Below are 17,686 nucleotides of genomic sequence, written 5' to 3' on the forward strand. Positions count from 1 at the left end.
ATTTGACCCTGTCTTTACTGAAAGCTTTGAACAGGAAATAAATTGGGGACAGTTAGAAGCAGCAGAAACTATACATGTGTCAGTACTGCTTACACTACTTATTTGTGCATTCTAGACACCCTCCGTCCTCCTCCGTCTCTTGTCCCAGAGAACCAATTTGAGAGTTCCCTCTCAGTTTCTTGCCAGTTGATCCATGACATCAGTGCAGTCTTCTTGAGAGCCTCTGCAAAACAAATTAGTTTTTTAGAAAATGACAAATGCATTTGTTTAACAGTCTCTTGTCACCACCTACTTGTGTAACAATGCAAAAATGTATTTGTATCCACTTGATATTTGCTCTTCTTTAATGTATAAATGAGTCTAAAAAAAAAAGATTTGTGCAAACTCATTTTTTTATTAGATTTTTTCATGTCCACTACAATGAACATCCAGGACTTAAGCAACAAAAAAATTGTCATATTTTAACCATGCAGTTCTTATGAGCTAGAGTTCAAACACAATATGTGAACTATAGCATTGAAGATTTTGAAAATAACACACTGTAACAAAGAGCAATGCAATAAGAATGTAGAGAAAATGTAAGATAAGATGAATTCTCAAAAGACTTGTTTTATTATTTTTGTTGTTTGTGTACTTGCTGTTTTTGATAAATATACGATTGTGTGCATATAGCATCAGGGCATCAGTGTGTGTGTGTGTGTGTGTGTGTGTGTGTGTGTGTGTGTTGCAGTGTATACACTCATTTCACATTTGCTATTTCTGTTTTTCACTAAAACAAATGACAGATGAATGACAGCTTATGATCACAACATAGAAGACAAAATCAGAAAAAAAAAATTAATTTGATTAATTTGATCAAACTTCATAAAAATCCTGTGTTCTTCAGCTCTGAAAGATTTTCAAATTAACTTTGAATATTATCACTTGATATTATTACGATTATAATAGGTGCAAGTTGATGAAGCCATGAACATTGATCTTCATAAAAGATAAAAAAGGAGCTCCTCCTCCTCCTGTCTAGTTGGTTAGCATGTCTTTTGTGATGCCTGAAGCTCAGTCAGATTACGATATGGGTCATTCTTTCATTGTGATTGGTAGATCAGGGACCAATCAGTGACCAGGCAGTACTTATATTATAAAAAACATAAAATCTTATTGGTTTAAACCAAAATCCGTGTAATATCCATTCCAATGGACTCAGGGTCTGAAGGGGCTAAACAAAATGTATTTAAAACATTCAGACAACATGAACAAATGGTCAACTTTGACATTTGTTAGATTTGTTAAACATACACCTAATGCATGCCAATCCCATTAGAAAAAATGTGAATCCCCAAAGGACAAGGTGAATTCACAACAACAGATTCAAAAAAGCCAATTGGTACACCTAAATCAAACCATGCCATCTAATAATTTTACCTGAATCTGCATTTATCCTGTTTTGACACGTCTGAGGGTCATGAATGTCTTTCCCTTTATGTTCTCCAGTGAATTATATACAGGACTGATAAAATTCTCCTTTCATTGAGTCACTTCAGAGGAAGAAAGACAAAAGGATAAAAAGTTACTCGGTGGGGGAAATGTCTTACAAATGTACTTTTGATGATGAGAATAATACTTTTAACTATATATCAATCCCAACGTAAGGTTTAGAAGCAATGGTTAAAACACAGTGTAAAAAAAATGATAATTTATGTAAGAGCATATAGCAGATTTAGTGAGACATCACAAAGAGAACCTGCTGTTTGACATTTAATAAGAAAAAAATAATTTTGGGGAAAAAACTCAAATCTCCTCAAATAAATGTAAAATACCAGGTTCTGTATGTAAGGGCTCAGTTATGGTGAAAAATGTTCAAAAGCATTTTTTTTTTTTTTTTTTTTTTTTGTAGCCAAGACTACAGAAATGGACTGTCACGAATGAATAAACCTACCCTGAAAAATATTCACTGCGACAACTATCCCCGAACTCCCCTATTTCTAACATATATGCCATAAACATACGTTTAACAATGAATTGGGAGTGTAAACACTTCTTTTTAATGTCCACTCTTTCTAGAATCTGAATGTCGATGATATGGCCGGGGCGTATGAGGCAGAAACGCGTGTTACATGGTATATGTTCCTGCTCTATAGGTTCCTACCGCGCTTATTCTATAGAAATGACGTCGAGCGCGGAAGCTCTAGTGTGTAACACAGAAGGGAAACTAGTCTCGCGCTTCCCGGAAGCGGGACCGCAGAATCATGGCGACCGTCTCAGTGTGTCAGTATCATCCCGGTGGTTTCAGTTTCGAAAATTGCAAGAGGTGAGATTTAGCCCTCTATATTATGGGGAATTTAGCCGGTGGAGTGGAGTATTTTTTATTCTATGATTTCGGTGAAATAACAAAGAGTTTAAATGGAATTTAAAGGCATTCTAACGATCGGTTGTGTCACGGCCTGTGTGAATGACTCAGGAGAATTTATCCAAACCCTTTTGAATAATGGGTTTATTTCATGAAATATACATTAAACTAAATTACACGTTATTTATAGCATTTAGAAATGTGTTTTTTAATGTTACAGTGTTTTCGTTTATTATTGTTGATATTTTGTTGTTATTGGTGGGCTTCGACCCCGCGCTTATAGTAACGTACATATAGTAAATTCGGGCAAAATTAACGTTTTGACATTGAATTTTATATATTTTCAAAACTAAAATCACTTTTGTAATTCATTTAATCATATTGCGTTTTGTATTTAATTAACTTACTCATGAACAGAAACGTTATGCAACATAGTTTGACTGAGTCATTTTCTAACAACAATGACAAAAAGTCTTTACTTGGTGTTTTTTTTTTTTTTTAAATGTATATATATTTATAGTCATTTTTGCGTTTTTTTTTTTAATATAAAACTCGTCAGGATGATTTCCTCCAGTTTTCTTTATAAATATGAGTACTTGTGATATAAGTGGTGATATATAAGAGTGTCCACTAGTCGTCAGTAGAACTGACATGTTTTAGTATGAATCTGTTATTGTCATGCTGTCTGTATAAATCAAAAACATAATACAACTTAATGCTGACTGGTCAAACCAGTGCTTTTCTACATTTATTATGTTGCTAATGTAGCATCTTATCCGAGTTTATAAAGGAGCAGAGTTTTAATATAAAGGGCTGAAAAAAATAAAATGATGTTTCGGGAAAAAAACGTAAAATGTTTGTGTTATAGAAATGCCCTTCTGGAGGCAGACATCACTAAGCTGGGTTTCAGCTCTCCAGCTGCTCGTAAAACCGGCACCACCATTTGTGGAGTCGTTTACAAGGTAAGATAAAGAGCGTATATGAGTTTAGTTGAAAAAATAAACCTTATATCAGTCAAAAATGATGGACTAGAAGGAAGATTGCCTCACAAAAATCATCTCTTTCTCTCTCAGGATGGTGTTGTTTTAGGTGCGGACACTCGTGCGACTGAAGGAATGGTCGTCGCTGATAAGAACTGCTCTAAAATTCACTACATTTCTCCCAACATCTAGTAAGTACAAACACAGTTCATTACAGACAACTCACATCTTTGTGATTTACAATCCCTTACATCAAAGGACATTATTCTGAAGCTCTCTTTCTCTCTCTTTGTGTAGTTGTTGTGGAGCCGGTACCGCGGCAGACACTGAGATGACCACACAGATCATCTCCTCTAATCTGGAGCTCCATGCTCTGTCCACCGGCCGTCTCCCGCGAGTCGCCACCGCAAACCGCATGCTCAAACAGATGCTCTTCAGGTAATGAATCACCTCAGTGCTATATGATGTGCATGTACAGTACCACCAAAATATTGGAATAATTAAGATTTTTTTTATGTTTTTGAAAGAAGTCTTTTATGTTCACCAAAGCTGCATTTATTAGAAGAAAAATGCAGTAAAAACAATAATAATGTGAAATATTATTAGAACTTAAAATAACTGTTTTCTATTTGAATATAATTTCAAATACAATTTATTCCTGTGATGCAAAGCTTCAGCATCATTACTCCAGTCTTCAGAAATCAAATGTTGATTTGCTGCTCAAGAAACATTTTCTTCTTACTATTAATGTTGAAAACAGTTGTACTGCGCAATGTTTTTGTGGAAACCGTGATACATTACCACTACACTAACATGTTCAATAATTACAGTAAAGACTTCTGTAATGTTACAAAAAAGATTTCTATTATAAAAAATGAATTATGAAACAAATAATAATGAAAAATGTATCATGGTTTCACAAACATATTAGGCAGTTCATCTGTTTTCAACATTGACAATAATCAGAAATATTTCTTGAGCAGCTAATCATCATATCAGAATGATTTCTGAAGGATCATGTGACACTGAAGACTGGAGTAACGATGCTGAAAATTCAGCTTTGCATCACATGAATAAATTACATTTTAAAACCTATTCAACTAGAAAACAGTTATTTTAAATTGTAATAATATTTCTCAATATTTTGATTAAATAAATGCAACCTTGGTGAGACTTCAAGAGGTTTAAAAAATATGACAATGACAATGTGACATGTTTTTACATATGTAGGTATCAGGGTTACATTGGTGCTGCATTAGTTCTCGGAGGGGTTGACTGCACCGGCCCACACTTATACAGCATCTATCCACACGGGTCAACAGACAAACTGCCCTACGTCACTATGGGTGAGTTACACTAGCATACTTATATGAATCATCTTCCTCTTCCACCAAAAGGGGGAGATATTGTCTCTGAAAAGCCTTTGATCAGTGCCAAAATATGAAGGATGTCTTGACTGACTCCCTTTGCAAGTTATGACTTCTATGATAACATGACATGCACCATTCAATGAATATCTGTTACTGCAGAAGATGCTCCTCTTTCTCACTGGTCAGTATGTTTTTTTTGTCTCATCAGGTTCTGGATCTCTGGCAGCAATGGCTGTCTTTGAGGATCGCTACAGGCCCAACATGGAGGTAACCCTCTCTAGTGTGCATTTGAATGTCTTTTTCGCTCTTTTGTATTGAGGTGTACGCTAATGTTCAAAAGCTTGGGGTCAGTAATTTTTTATTTTATTTAATAAAATAAATATTATTATCTAGCAAGGGCACATTAAATTGACCGAAAGTTACTGTAAAAACATTTATAATGTTGCAAAATAGATGCTGTTCTTTTGAACTTTCTATTTATCGAAGAATCCTGGAGAAAATTTTTTTATTACGGCTTCCACAAAAATTTTACACAATAAATATTAAGACTGGAGTAATGATGCTAAAAATTCAGCTTTGCATCACAGGAATAAATTACTTTTTAAAATATATTCAAATAGAAAACAGTTATTTTAAATTGTAATAGTATTTCACAATATTACTGTTTCTACTGTATTTTTGATTAAATATATGCAGCATTGGTGAGCATGCCAGTTTTCTTTAAAAAAAAAAAAAATCCAACCCCAAACATTTTGGACATATAGTATATTCAGGGTTCTTAAAGTCATTGACAAACTGGCAATGTCAGAGAATTTCCAAAACAAACTGTTATTTTTAAGCCTGGAAAAGTCATGGGAATTTATCTTCTTCTTAGAAAGAAAGTCATTTTGGGTGTGGAATATGAAGTATCATTTGTAAATAGTCTTTTGTGAATGCAGTGTTATCCAGTACCCATGTAAGACTGGGAAGCATATGTTTATCTGTGAAAACATGTGGGAACCCGATATTCTGTGTAACGAAATAATGATGATGGTGGTTGTGCCGATCAGGAGGAAGAGGCCAAACTTCTTGTGCGGGATGCGATTGCCGCCGGTATCTTTAATGACCTGGGCTCAGGAAGCAACATTGACCTGTGTGTGATCACCAAGGGAAAGGTGGACTACCTGAGACCTCATGACGTGGCCAACAAGAAGGGTGTCAGGTGAGGGTCCAACGTCACCCATCTAAACCTAACACTTGTTGCACAGCGGCATGTGATTATTTCATGTGGCCATCTGATTGTGCTTTTTAAAAAAAGAACCTTAAAAGGTTAGTTCACCCAAAAATGAAAATTCTGTCATTTATTACTTACTCTCATGTCGTTTCACACCCGTAAGACCTTCGTTAATCTTCGGAACACAAATTAAGGTATTTTAGTTGAAATCCGATGGCTCCGTGAGGCCTCCATAGGGAGCAATGTCACTTCCTCTGTCAAGGTCCATAAAGGTACTAAAAACACATGTAAATCAGTTCATGTGAGTACAGTGGTTCAATATTAATATTCTAAAGCGAAGAGAATACTTTTGGTGTGGCAAAAAAAAAAAAAACGACTTATTTAGTGATGGCCGATTTCAAAACACTGCGTCAGAAAGCATCGGAGCACAAATGAATCAGTGTATCGAATCATGAATCGGATCGCGGGTCAAACCGCCCTAACTGCTGAAATCACGTGACTTTGGCGCTCCGAACTGCAGATTCGACACACAGATTCACAATGCTCCGATGCTTTCTGAAGCAGTGTTTTAAAATCGGCCATCACTAAAGTCGTTAATTTGTTTTTTTGGCGCACCAAAAATATTCTCGTTGCTTTATAATATTAATATTGAACCACTGTACTCACATGAACTGATTTAAATATGTTTTTAGTACCTTTATGGATCTTGAGAGAGGAAGTGTCATTGCTCCCTATGGAGGCCTCACGGAGCCATCGGATTTCAACTAAAATATCTTAATTTGTGTTCCGAAGATTAACGAAGGTCTTACGGGTGTGGAACGGCATGAGGGTGAGTAATAAATGACAGAATTTTCATTTTTGGGTGAACTAACCCTTTAAACTATCATACATGCCCAGCCAACATAAACACTTCTATAAATGAGTAAAGAAATTGGTATGTCATTGTTATTATATGATTAGCTTATTGTGATTATTGTACAGGTCCAAAAACATTAAGTCTAGGTCCAGTCACAATTGTTCAGTATGATTAAAGCGTTAGTTCATCCAAAAATGAAAATTTTTCTCATTTACTCACCCTCATGTCATTCCAAACCCATAAAATGTTAGTTCATCTTCAGAACACAAATGAAGATATTTTTAATTAAATTGGAGGGCTTTCCATCCTTCAATTTTATTTATTCACCCAAAACTTGCTTCAAGACGTTCATAAAGAGATCATAAATAAATCCATATGAATGGAGCAGTTTAATCCAAGTCTTCTGAAGAGACATGGTCACTTTAAATGATGAACAAATTTAATTTTGGCTTTTAATCACAAATAAATATTGATCAGCGAACATAAACAGAAGCTCAACTGTACTTGCATGATGCATGAGAACAAACCTCATTGGTTCCTGTGGAAGCTCTAATGTGCTGCGTAACACACGAGAATGAGAACCTCATGCTTGAGCTTCTGTTTACCAAATTTGAATGCTGCAAACATTGTTTTGTGACCAATGTTTATTTGTGAATAAAGGCCTAAATTAAATCTGTTCATCATTTAAAGCGATCGTGTCTCTTCAGAAGTCTTGTAATAAAATGCTTGATTCATATGGATTTATTTTAGGATCTCTTAATGAACGTTGCGTGAATAGACTTTCAATGGAGGGACAGAAATCTCTTAGATTTCCATAAAATTATCTTAATTTGTGTTCTGAAGATGACCTAAAGTCTTATGGTTTTGGAACAACATTTTTGGTTGAACTATCCCTTTAACAATCTGGTGATGAAGGCGGCCACATGTCTGCATGATACTAAATTATACTAAATGACTATTTTACTAAATGAAAGTCACTGTTCGCTTTTAAGGGAGGATAACATTGATGGACGCCCTGTGTGAGTAGCCGTGTGTTAAATGAGTACCCGCATCGCAATTGTAACCTGCATGTGTTTGACTAACCAAGTGTGAGTTTGGAATAGTTTAGTTGTTGACAAGCTGTTTGCTGGTTTTTCTCTTACAATCTTCTGCTAACATTATACATGTTTTTTTTTAAAAGCACCAAAGTGTATTTCTCCATGTGGAAAAACATGCAGTGTTTCAGTCCTGATTAGAGATGCATGAGTAGCATCTTCTTTAATTGTTTTAATTCTTTATTGTTTGTGCCTTCTCTTCACAGAACCGGAAACTACAGGTACAAGCATGGAACTACCGGGGTTCTGACGAAGCTTGTGATTCCTTTGAACCTAGAGGTGGTAGAGGAAAGTGTGCACACCATGGATACCTCCTGAGAAGACAAAACCCACTACACTTTAATCTGTTTGTTTGCCCCCAAGTATTATGTGGTGGTTTAGTAATTTTTCATTATTTCCAATAAAAGAAGTTTTGAGTTGAAGTTTGTGTTTTTTTTTAAATGTGCATCTTGCTGTATTCTTGCTCTTGTTCTTTTCTTAAAGCATGCCAATTTATTGAGGCATAATTTATTTTAGATAACTCCTTATTTTGCATGTTTACGTAGTACGGCAGTCTAATCAAATATTGAGTCAAAAATATTAAGGTATGATTTTTTTAATGCTTTTGAAACAAGTCTCTTCTGCTCACCAAGGCTGCATCTATTTGATAAAAAATACAGTAAAAACAGTAATATTGTGAAATATTAATACATTATAAAATAGCTGTTTTCTACTTTAAGAAATAATTTATTCCTGCAACGCAAACCTGAATTTTCAGGATAATTACTCCAGTCTTCAGTATCACATGATCCTCCAGAAATCATTTTAATATGCTGATTTGCTGTTCAAGAAACATTCTTAAAAAAAATTGTGCTGCTTAATATTTTTTTGTGAAATGCGATTGATGAACAAAAAGTTCTTAATTTATTAGAATTCTTTTGAAACATTATAAAGGTATAGTCACTTTTGATCCATTTTATTACTTTGCTGAATAAAAGTATTGATTTAAAAAAAGAAAAAAGTACTGACCCCAAACCCTTGAATGGTAGTGTATGTCCAGAAATTATGAAAGATGGTGTAAAGATACACTCAAATAACAGTAGCGTAAGTCAGGTGTTGCTGAAATGCAAATAAGTGCTTGTGTTGCCTGAGTAAACCTTTGATTTTTGATTCATTAAAAAAAATTATCATTTTATGTAGCTAGAGGTCAACATGAATTATGTTTTGTTTGATAAATGGTAGTTATAACAATACATCATTTGTTTATCACCAGGGGGCCTTAGATAATAGAAGCTGCCAGTTCCCAATTTAGTGTTTAATAAAGTGTTTAAAGCACTTCAGATGTTCTTCACAACAATGCTGTCACAAAGTCAATGTTTAGTTACATTTTATTGTTAATTACACATTTTAACATGAGGAAAGTTTCCAATTCCTTAAAAATAACATCTTTTTGGAACAATGAATATAATGAATACTTTCACATGGTAGATATTTGACCAGAGAACAAGATCTTGCTAACGAGCGTTTCCTTGGAAAACACTAAACAATTGTGTGTGTGTGTATGTATGCGTGTATCAGAAAAACAAAGAGCGATAAGTAACTCAACTGTGAGGCTCTTTATATGTTCTTATGAATATAGGCCTACAGAAAATGTATGTATAAACAGAACCACCTTGCTTTGACAATCAACATGAGGCACTGGGTCACCTGACCTAACCAACTTTCTCTAAACCAATCAGCATACAGCACTGTGATGCATCAATTGAAGGCACAACAATATATAGCGGCATTCCTTTCAATACAAATCTAGAGAAATGCTCAGCTTGAAACTGTATAGACACTGTTGGCATTCTCTCTTTACTCATTTCTATAGCTTGATCAGTTTGATTGAGAGAGCAGAGATCACAGGTTTGCACAATGGCTCTCCTGGCTTCAGGTGTGTGTGTGCGCTTGTATCAGGTGCTGGCCGTCCACCGTTCCATCTGTGTGGCGAACTGCAGGACGAAGCTGATGTCGGGCCGCTGGTCGGGATCTGGGTTGATACACATGCTGACCAGATCTCTGAACTGAAACATATACAAGGTGTGTAGTTTACAAACGATTGCATACATCCCTAGTATATAGCAGCTGAAAAACAGTATGTGACGTCCAAAGTAGTACGTCTGAATTCAGAAGACTCATAAATGAAGTAGGCAAAAAGTACCCGGATGACCTACTACTTCTGGCGAGATTCTGAAGTGTACATACTATAGACGCTTTACTATCCAATGAGGCCATGGGAGAGGATTTGGGAAGGGCGGTGACGACACGCAACTGACACTGGTGACATGGAGAATGTAGTATGTCTGGATTACATTCATACTACACACATTCACACTATATAGAACAAGGGTTTTCAAACCTGTCCTGGAGGACCCCCAGCACTGCACATTTTGTGTCTCCCTCATCTAACACACCTTTCAAGTCATTCAAGTCATCAGTAGAGTCAGCCAGACCTGAAGTGGGTGTGTCGAGACATACAAAATGTGCAGTTTTGAAAAACCCTGATATAGAACATACTTTTTTAGTGCTCACAAAGTGCTTATTCAAAATAAGTACCTACTCAAGGGAGTATGTGATTTCATGCTATGATTGTTAACATGTGCTGTTACAAAATCTAGTAAGCTGACTACCTATACAGCATCTTCAGGCATCATAGCATTTCTATGTTTGAAAGTTTGGGGTCAGTAAAAATTCGAAAAAAGGCACATTAAATTGATCAAAAATGACATTTACATTGTTACAAAAGATAAAGGCTGTTCCTGTGAGCTTTATATTCATCAAAGAATCATGAAAAAGTGTATCAGAATTTCCCAAAAAAAGTCAGCATATTAGAATGATTTCTGAAGGATCATGTGACACTGAAGACCGGTAAAGTAATGATGCTGAAAATTCAGCTTTGATCACAGGAATAAATTACATGCTAAAATATATTGAAGTAGAAAACTGTTATTTTAAATGGTAATAATATTTCACAATATTACTATTTAACTGTATTTTTGATCAAACAAATGCAGCCTTGGTGAGCAGAAGAAACTTCTTTCAAAAACATTATAAAATATTACCAACTTTTGTTTTTTTCATTTCTGCTATAAAGCACTTTGGCTAAACTTCACATGCTAAATGGCATTCAAATATTGAAATAACAGCATGCTTTAATGCATTGCCTCAACCCTACAACTATTTAATTCAGCACTATGATGTGACAATATAAAATTGCTCTAATTGAAATTTCACCCAATATTTGGGCATTATGTGATTTTGTGCTCATTGGAATACTGAGCTGTCAGAACACAGGCATGTAAGATCCAGTTCACACATTTTAGCTTTTAAAAACACGAGACCTAGGTCAGTGGATACGCGTTTTTATTTTTTTGTTTTAAAGAACTTCTTTTAACTTGGGCGCCGTGTTTTTAGAATGCCATGCGGTGCGCAAGATACTGCAAAAGACGAGAGAAGCGAGTGCAACTGTTAAAGATGTCCATCTGTTTACATTGAAAAACAATGGAAAAGTAGTGCAGTGGAATGGAAAAACATGCTCTGTGTGAATGGCCCCTAAATGTGTGTGTGTGTTGTACCTTCTGTGAGTAGTGCTCTGATGGGAGAGGTGGGTAATCACACTGTTCGATCTTTTGGCACAATGAGAGCAGGTTCATCTTGTCGCTGTAGAAAGGGCTGTGTAGAGCTGCCATCTGACAGAGACAGAAATATTTTTCATGACATCCTTTAAAGGAAATGATCAGTCTCTTTCTGGTGTCCTCGCTAGTATTGTCGTAATGTTGCCAGGCTTACTACTTGACAGTCACACTATCACATAGCTTCATGTTAACCCTTGGAGCTCAACATTCAAAAAAGATTGTATTTCAACACTTAATCTGGTGCAATGTCTTGCCCTATAGACTTTGATTGCAAGTGCATTAGTGTAAAAAAAGTTTTTTGTTTGTTTGTTCATTCAAATTAAGGGACAAAAAAAAAAAAAAAAAAACTTATTGGTAATCAACAGTATGCAACAAGTTGAACTAGATTTTATTGGTAAAACTATACACAAACTTAACATAATATGCAAACAATCCACCATAAATGAAAAAAAAAAAAAAAAAAAAACAATATATAGAAATACTTTGCATTAGATTTATTAAGAAATTTCTGTTTTATAATGTTACAAAGCATTTCTGTTTCAAATAAATAAATAATTTTTATTCTGAAGAAATCCTAAAAAATGTATCATGGTTTTCACACTAACATTAAACTGTTTTCAACATTGATAATACTAAGAAATGTTTCTTGAGCAGCAAATCAGCATCTTAGAATGATTTCTGAAGGATCATGTGACACTGAAAGACTAGATTAATGCTGAAAATTCAGCTTGGCATCACAGGAATAAATTACATTTTAAAATATATTTATAAAGAGTTATTTTAAATTGTTATAATATTTCACAATATTACTGAATTTACTGTATTTTTGATCAATTAAATGCAGCCTGGGTGAGTATAAGAGACATTATATGTGTATAGAATACATATGTGTTTGTATACCTCATAAAGCAAGCAGCCCAGGGACCAGATGTCTGATTTGAAGTTGTATCCGTTTTCATGAATCCTCTCAGGAGACATGTAATATGGAGTTCCAACTGGGAAGGACACAGATACACAATAAGCAAGTTTATACATTAAGCACATTTGTGTATTTAGAAAGTATATTGTATTGTCAGGACTGGTTCTGTTATTTCAGTCAATGTGTATGCATGAATTGTGTTTATTTGAGTGTGTGAATGGCCAGTGGTACCAAGAGAGTGTGCAGCAGTGGTTTTGGAGCTAAAGTATCGGCCTAGTCCAAGGTCACCCAGTTTGACCTCTCCAGTAGCTGTGATGAAGACGTTGGCTGGTTTTATATCTGATACACACACAAACATTGGCAGGAGTACAAAAGAAATAGGGTCACATCAATGAAAGAAATCATGCGTGTCTCTTTTAGAAAGAGAGTTTATGCGTTTACCTCGATGCATGACCCTGCGGGAGTGCATGTGTTCCAGCGCGCTGCAGAGCTGCACAAAATACTTCCATATCGTTCGTTCAGGAATCAACCTCCGCTTCTTCTTAAAATACTACACACATGCCAGGGTTATTATCATTAACCAAAACTAAAACCATACTGAAATAAATTTAAACAAACTTAAAAAAAAAAAAAATAAAGTTAAATGTTACCTAAATTTAAGATGAAGTACTAAAACAAGTAAAACTAAAACATAATAAAAAACTATATATACATTTTAAAAACTAACTAACTAATACAAATGTCAAAAACACAATTAAATTACTAAAACTTTAACTAAAATTGAAATGAAATCTAATTTAAAATATTAACAAAACTATAATAGTATATCAATGATATTAAAGGGGACCTATTATAACCTTTTCTTGATTTAGTTTTTGGGGTCTACTAGAACATGCTTTGAATGTTCAAGAAAACACATGATTTTTCACATATTTTACACGATTGCAGCACCTCTTTTCCCAGTCTGTCAGTAACGCTCTGTTTAGTTCCTGCGCCTCCTTCTGAAAAGCTCAGTGTGCTCTGATTGGTTGGCTGGATCAGTGTGGTTGACGTTGCGAGAGTTTTGGAAATCTCACACCCCTTATCAAGCTTCAACACACTATTAAGGTCCTTTCACACTTTCATGATGTAATGCGGGTAGAAGTTTCATTTCGCTTTATTTCGGGCTAAGCAAAAGTGCGCATTAGGGGCGCATATGGGCCGCTCACGAGCACCCATCTAAAACCTAAAAATGACAAATGGAACAATCTGCTGTCTTGTGCAAATGTACATAAAGTGTGCCATTTGAGACAGGGCCTAATGCAACTCAACCAGACTTTGCCCCCTTTTTTGCATATAACTTGGGCAGGAATTATTTAAATGAGGAATATTGTGACATGTACGTTCCTGGAAGAAAACTCAAGACTACAATGAAGGCATTTCAGGGAGTTCAGGAACAGTGCGCACTGATATAGAGAATAACTTCCTTTGATTGACATTGTGTTTTGTAACTTTGCAGATGATTTTTCATGCTCAAACAGCAACACTAAAGAAAGTTGAACATGTAAAAAAGCATAATAGAACCCCTTTAAAATAACACTGATACTTGCACATTCAATTTTTAAAACAAGAAATGGGATTCCAAAAAATATTTGGCCATTTAAAGGTGCAATGTGTAAATTTTAGGAGGATCTATTGACAGAAATGCAATATAATATACATAACTATGTTTTTGGTGGTGTATAAAGACCTTACATAATGAATCATTATGTTTTTATTACCTTAGAATGAGCCATTTCTATACATACTCTGCAGGTCCCCTTACATGTTAAATCGCCATTTTTCGATTTTTCAATCGCCGGCATGTTTCTATTATCTGAGCATGTTTGCTTGACTGGCTACTCTCTGCTGTCTCACACAATGACATCTCTGTCCTTTGTTGGCCGCCGTAGCTTCTCTATATTGCAATTCGCAAGCTCACCACTTGATGCCGCTAAAATTTACACAGTTCATGTGTCAAATGAGACTGACCGTAATCATCTGGGACAGGTCACCAGCGCCTGCTAACTCCAGAACGATATTAAGCTCGTTGTCTTCAATAAATGAGGCCAGATACTTTATAACATTTGGATGGTTCAGTTGCTGCAATTACAGAATGAAAACGTAATATATCACAAACTGTCATATGTCATATAGTGACACATGCATGAGTTAAAAAAAAAAAAAAAAAATGCGACTAACCTTTAACAAGTCGATCTCTTTAATGCAGTCCTGCCGGGCTTTAGCATCCATCATTTCAAAGATCTGAGGAAACATATTAATATTACAACATACACCTAAACACACAGATAAATGTGCACCGGTTTAAAATCGCTTGCGGCGCACTTCTGAGAAATCTTGTTTTCATCTAGTAGAGGATTCTGTTTTCAAAAATGTTGAATGAACCGTGATTTAAGATGTTGACAGATTTAACTGTATGTCAATCTGTCAACATCTTAAACGGTTCTTTCAACCATCTTGAAAACAAGATTTCTTAGAAGTTCACATGAAATTGCTCAGGATTTTGAAGATCTAGGCTATGATTGCAATGGAATGCTAGTATACTACTTACTGTGAACAGTATATACTGGTTACTGTCAACTATTTCTTTAAAATACTAAATAAAAACAGTATACAAAATGTAAAGATAAAAGTAGTATATCACACTGTCACATGACCTCATTTACATTGCATATTTAATTTAATGTGACAAATATACATTTCTATATATTTACTTATATTAATTTGCATTTTTAATCTAATTTTGCGTTAAACAAAAGACACTTTTAGTGATTAAATGCAGTATCAAGAAAGAGATACAAATTATGCATGGTTCATTGGTCACATGACCACTACATTGAATGTTTAATTTAATTTATAATTATTTATAATTTATACTTTTTATAATTATTCATATTATTTTATATTATATTCCATTTTAATCCAATTTTGTGTAAAAATGTCTTAACTTTTGGTGATTAAGATGTTAAAATTCATGCTGGTTCATTAGTATAGTTCATTATATACATTCCTTATATTATTTATATTATATACTGCCTGGCCCAAAAACATAAATAAATAAAAGGTATATATGTTTAGATTTTAATAGGCAAATGTTTAAGAGTCTATGATTGGATAATTATTGCAGTGATCATTATGTTTCTAGCATGTTATATGTTTGGCAACAGTTCTTCTAACTAGGGCTGTCAAACGATTAATCGCGATTAATCGCATACAAAACAGGATTGAAAGTTTGAGTTTGCATAATATATGTGTGAGTACTGTGTGTAATTAATATGTATATATAAATACCCACAAATAAATGTATATATTTAAGAGAAATATGTTATTTATGTACAAAATATTTTTATTTACGTATAATATAAATTACATAAAAATATTCTTTTAAATATTTCTCAAATATATACATGAATGCATTTGTATTTATACATACATAATAATTACACACAGTACACCCACATATATTATGCAAACTTTAACTTTTATTTTGTATGCGATTAATCGCAATTAATCGTTTGACAGCCCTACTTCTAACCCTTACTGATGGAGTGTGTAGCTTTTCATTTCTTAAACAACCATGTAGGAAGACAATGTCTTGTGATGTTATTTCCATCAAGAGGTGCATCAATTTTTGGTCAAGATCTTGTATTAACAATGCAAGAGGTGAGCACTCTGTAAAGTCTCCTCCAGCACATCCCAATGACTCAGAAGTACCAATTCATGCGTGAAATGATTCTTCATCCTCCCTCCCAGCGATTCTTACACAATTTTGAGCCTGATGAATCTTGGCTTTGTCATCCTGGAATACGGCCATGATGTGTCTTCCAACATGGTTGTTTAAGAAATGAAAAGCTATAATGATCTAATCATAGACTCTTTAGCATTTGCCTATTTAAATCCAAACAGTGAATTCTTTTGGCCGGGCAGTGTATTATTATATTATATTAGCATTGTATTATTATATTATATTATTATACATTTGAATCCAATTTTGTTAACTTTTGATGATTCATTGGTGAGTCAAGGAAAAGATTTTGTGTAAACATCTGATTAAATGTTGAGTAATAAATGGTAAAATTCATTCTTGGTTCATTTGTCACACTGGCAATGTAAGGTTTAAGTCAAGCGTATTGCATGATGGGATTCTCAATTCCACACAATTTAACTGGTTATACATTGCACATTTTTCAAATGTAATAAGATTATCTAGGAATACTATGCATAAAGAAGATTTAGGCATTGTGCTTAGTATACATGCTGCAAAATGCAATTTCAATTTATGTAAATGTTCACCTGTACTTTCTTTAGTGCCACTTGCCGGTTGTCCAGTAGACACGTGGCTCTATAAACCTCGCTGAACTGACCACGACCAATCTTTTTCTCAATGAGGAAGTTGGACAGATCCGAATAGTATTCATATCCATATCCATAATCTTCCTGTAGCACAAACAGAAGAGCATGGTGCAAGCAATGCTATGGTCATGGATTCGTTTCCCAGGGATATCAAGAACTGATAAAATGTGTACCAAGTTGCTTTGTATAAAGCATCTGCCATATGTATAAATGTACATGTAAAATGTAATAGCATGTTCCCCTTAGAGACAGATAGAGGAACAGAAAGAGACAGTGTTAAGTGAGAGTCAGAGTAGCGTGATAATGTCAGTATTATTGGATTGATGATTCATAAAAGCTTCTGTCTGCCGTTGATGAGTGTAATAACAGCGCATGCCACGTGAGCCCAGGCCTGTGCCAGCAGCTGCACACGTGGGCGGTGTGTGTCTGTGTGTGTGGTCAGACCTGGTCGTTCTGTACTGGCACTGTGTAATTTTTATTCAGATCTTGAAGGCTGTTCTGCTCCATAATGACATTCCAGACCTACAGGCAAAAACAAAGGGCATGGAGTCAATCAAAAGACAGGCATTCGCAACGTCTGCTTTATCAAACAGGTTGTTTCATTTCCAGATGGCTGCTTTGTTTAATTGCAGTTTTTCAGTAACGACGAAAAACAATCCTGAACCGTTCAAACAAAGGCTGAGATCAAACGAGCAGCTGTCAGTGCTTCAAAACAGCAGTGAATTAACTGCTAATTTGAGGTGCTTGCTAAGATTACATCTGCTCATATTTAGGAAAAGGGATTTGAAGAAACCCTGAACATTAAGTATGGAATTTTGTGGTATAAATGCTATGGAGATGATTGGTACCTATACTTAAATGT

The 17,686-nt window shown here is 34.8% G+C and overlaps 2 protein-coding genes across 2 annotated transcripts in view; one reads left to right on the forward strand and one right to left on the reverse strand.

The window, feature by feature from the left end:
• Window positions 1-2,199: 2,199 nt before the first annotated feature.
• psmb7 (proteasome 20S subunit beta 7) lies at window positions 2,200-8,269 on the forward strand. The gene is made up of 8 exons (XM_067375471.1): window positions 2,200-2,305; window positions 3,213-3,306; window positions 3,418-3,515; window positions 3,622-3,762; window positions 4,555-4,670; window positions 4,903-4,961; window positions 5,744-5,895; window positions 8,064-8,269. The coding sequence occupies exons 1-8, from the start codon at window positions 2,244-2,246 to the stop codon at window positions 8,173-8,175; spliced, it is 834 nt and encodes a 277-aa protein (XP_067231572.1). The 5' UTR covers window positions 2,200-2,243; the 3' UTR covers window positions 8,176-8,269.
• Window positions 8,270-9,206: 937 nt separating this feature from the next.
• nek6 (NIMA-related kinase 6) overlaps window positions 9,207-17,686 on the reverse strand; it is a 16,596-nt gene continuing 8,116 nt past the window's right edge. Inside the window, exons 2-10 of the mRNA XM_067375630.1 lie at window positions 17,269-17,346; window positions 16,765-16,908; window positions 14,653-14,715; window positions 14,443-14,553; window positions 12,874-12,982; window positions 12,664-12,771; window positions 12,414-12,508; window positions 11,454-11,567; window positions 9,207-9,902 (exon numbers count right to left, since the gene is read on the reverse strand). Coding sequence (XP_067231731.1) covers window positions 9,792-9,902; window positions 11,454-11,567; window positions 12,414-12,508; window positions 12,664-12,771; window positions 12,874-12,982; window positions 14,443-14,553; window positions 14,653-14,715; window positions 16,765-16,908; window positions 17,269-17,331 — 918 coding nt within the window. The 5' untranslated portion in view covers window positions 17,332-17,346 and the 3' untranslated portion in view covers window positions 9,207-9,791. The remainder of the gene's footprint in view (window positions 9,903-11,453; window positions 11,568-12,413; window positions 12,509-12,663; window positions 12,772-12,873; window positions 12,983-14,442; window positions 14,554-14,652; window positions 14,716-16,764; window positions 16,909-17,268; window positions 17,347-17,686) is intronic.

This window comes from Chanodichthys erythropterus, chromosome 22 (genome assembly GCF_024489055.1).
Source record: "Chanodichthys erythropterus isolate Z2021 chromosome 22, ASM2448905v1, whole genome shotgun sequence".
Lineage (NCBI taxonomy): Eukaryota > Metazoa > Chordata > Actinopteri > Cypriniformes > Xenocyprididae > Chanodichthys > Chanodichthys erythropterus.

Bases quoted from the DNA above. Each gene is read 5' to 3' on its own strand.
- psmb7 (XM_067375471.1), top strand. From the start codon at position 2,244: ATGGCGACCGTCTCAGTGTGTCAGTATCATCCCGGTGGTTTCAGTTTC. The intron at 2,306-3,212 runs GTGAGATTTAGC...TTTGTGTTATAG, and splicing joins AGTTTCGAAAATTGCAAGAG to AAATGCCCTTCTGGAGGCAG. The intron at 3,307-3,417 runs GTAAGATAAAGA...TTTCTCTCTCAG, and splicing joins TTTGTGGAGTCGTTTACAAG to GATGGTGTTGTTTTAGGTGC.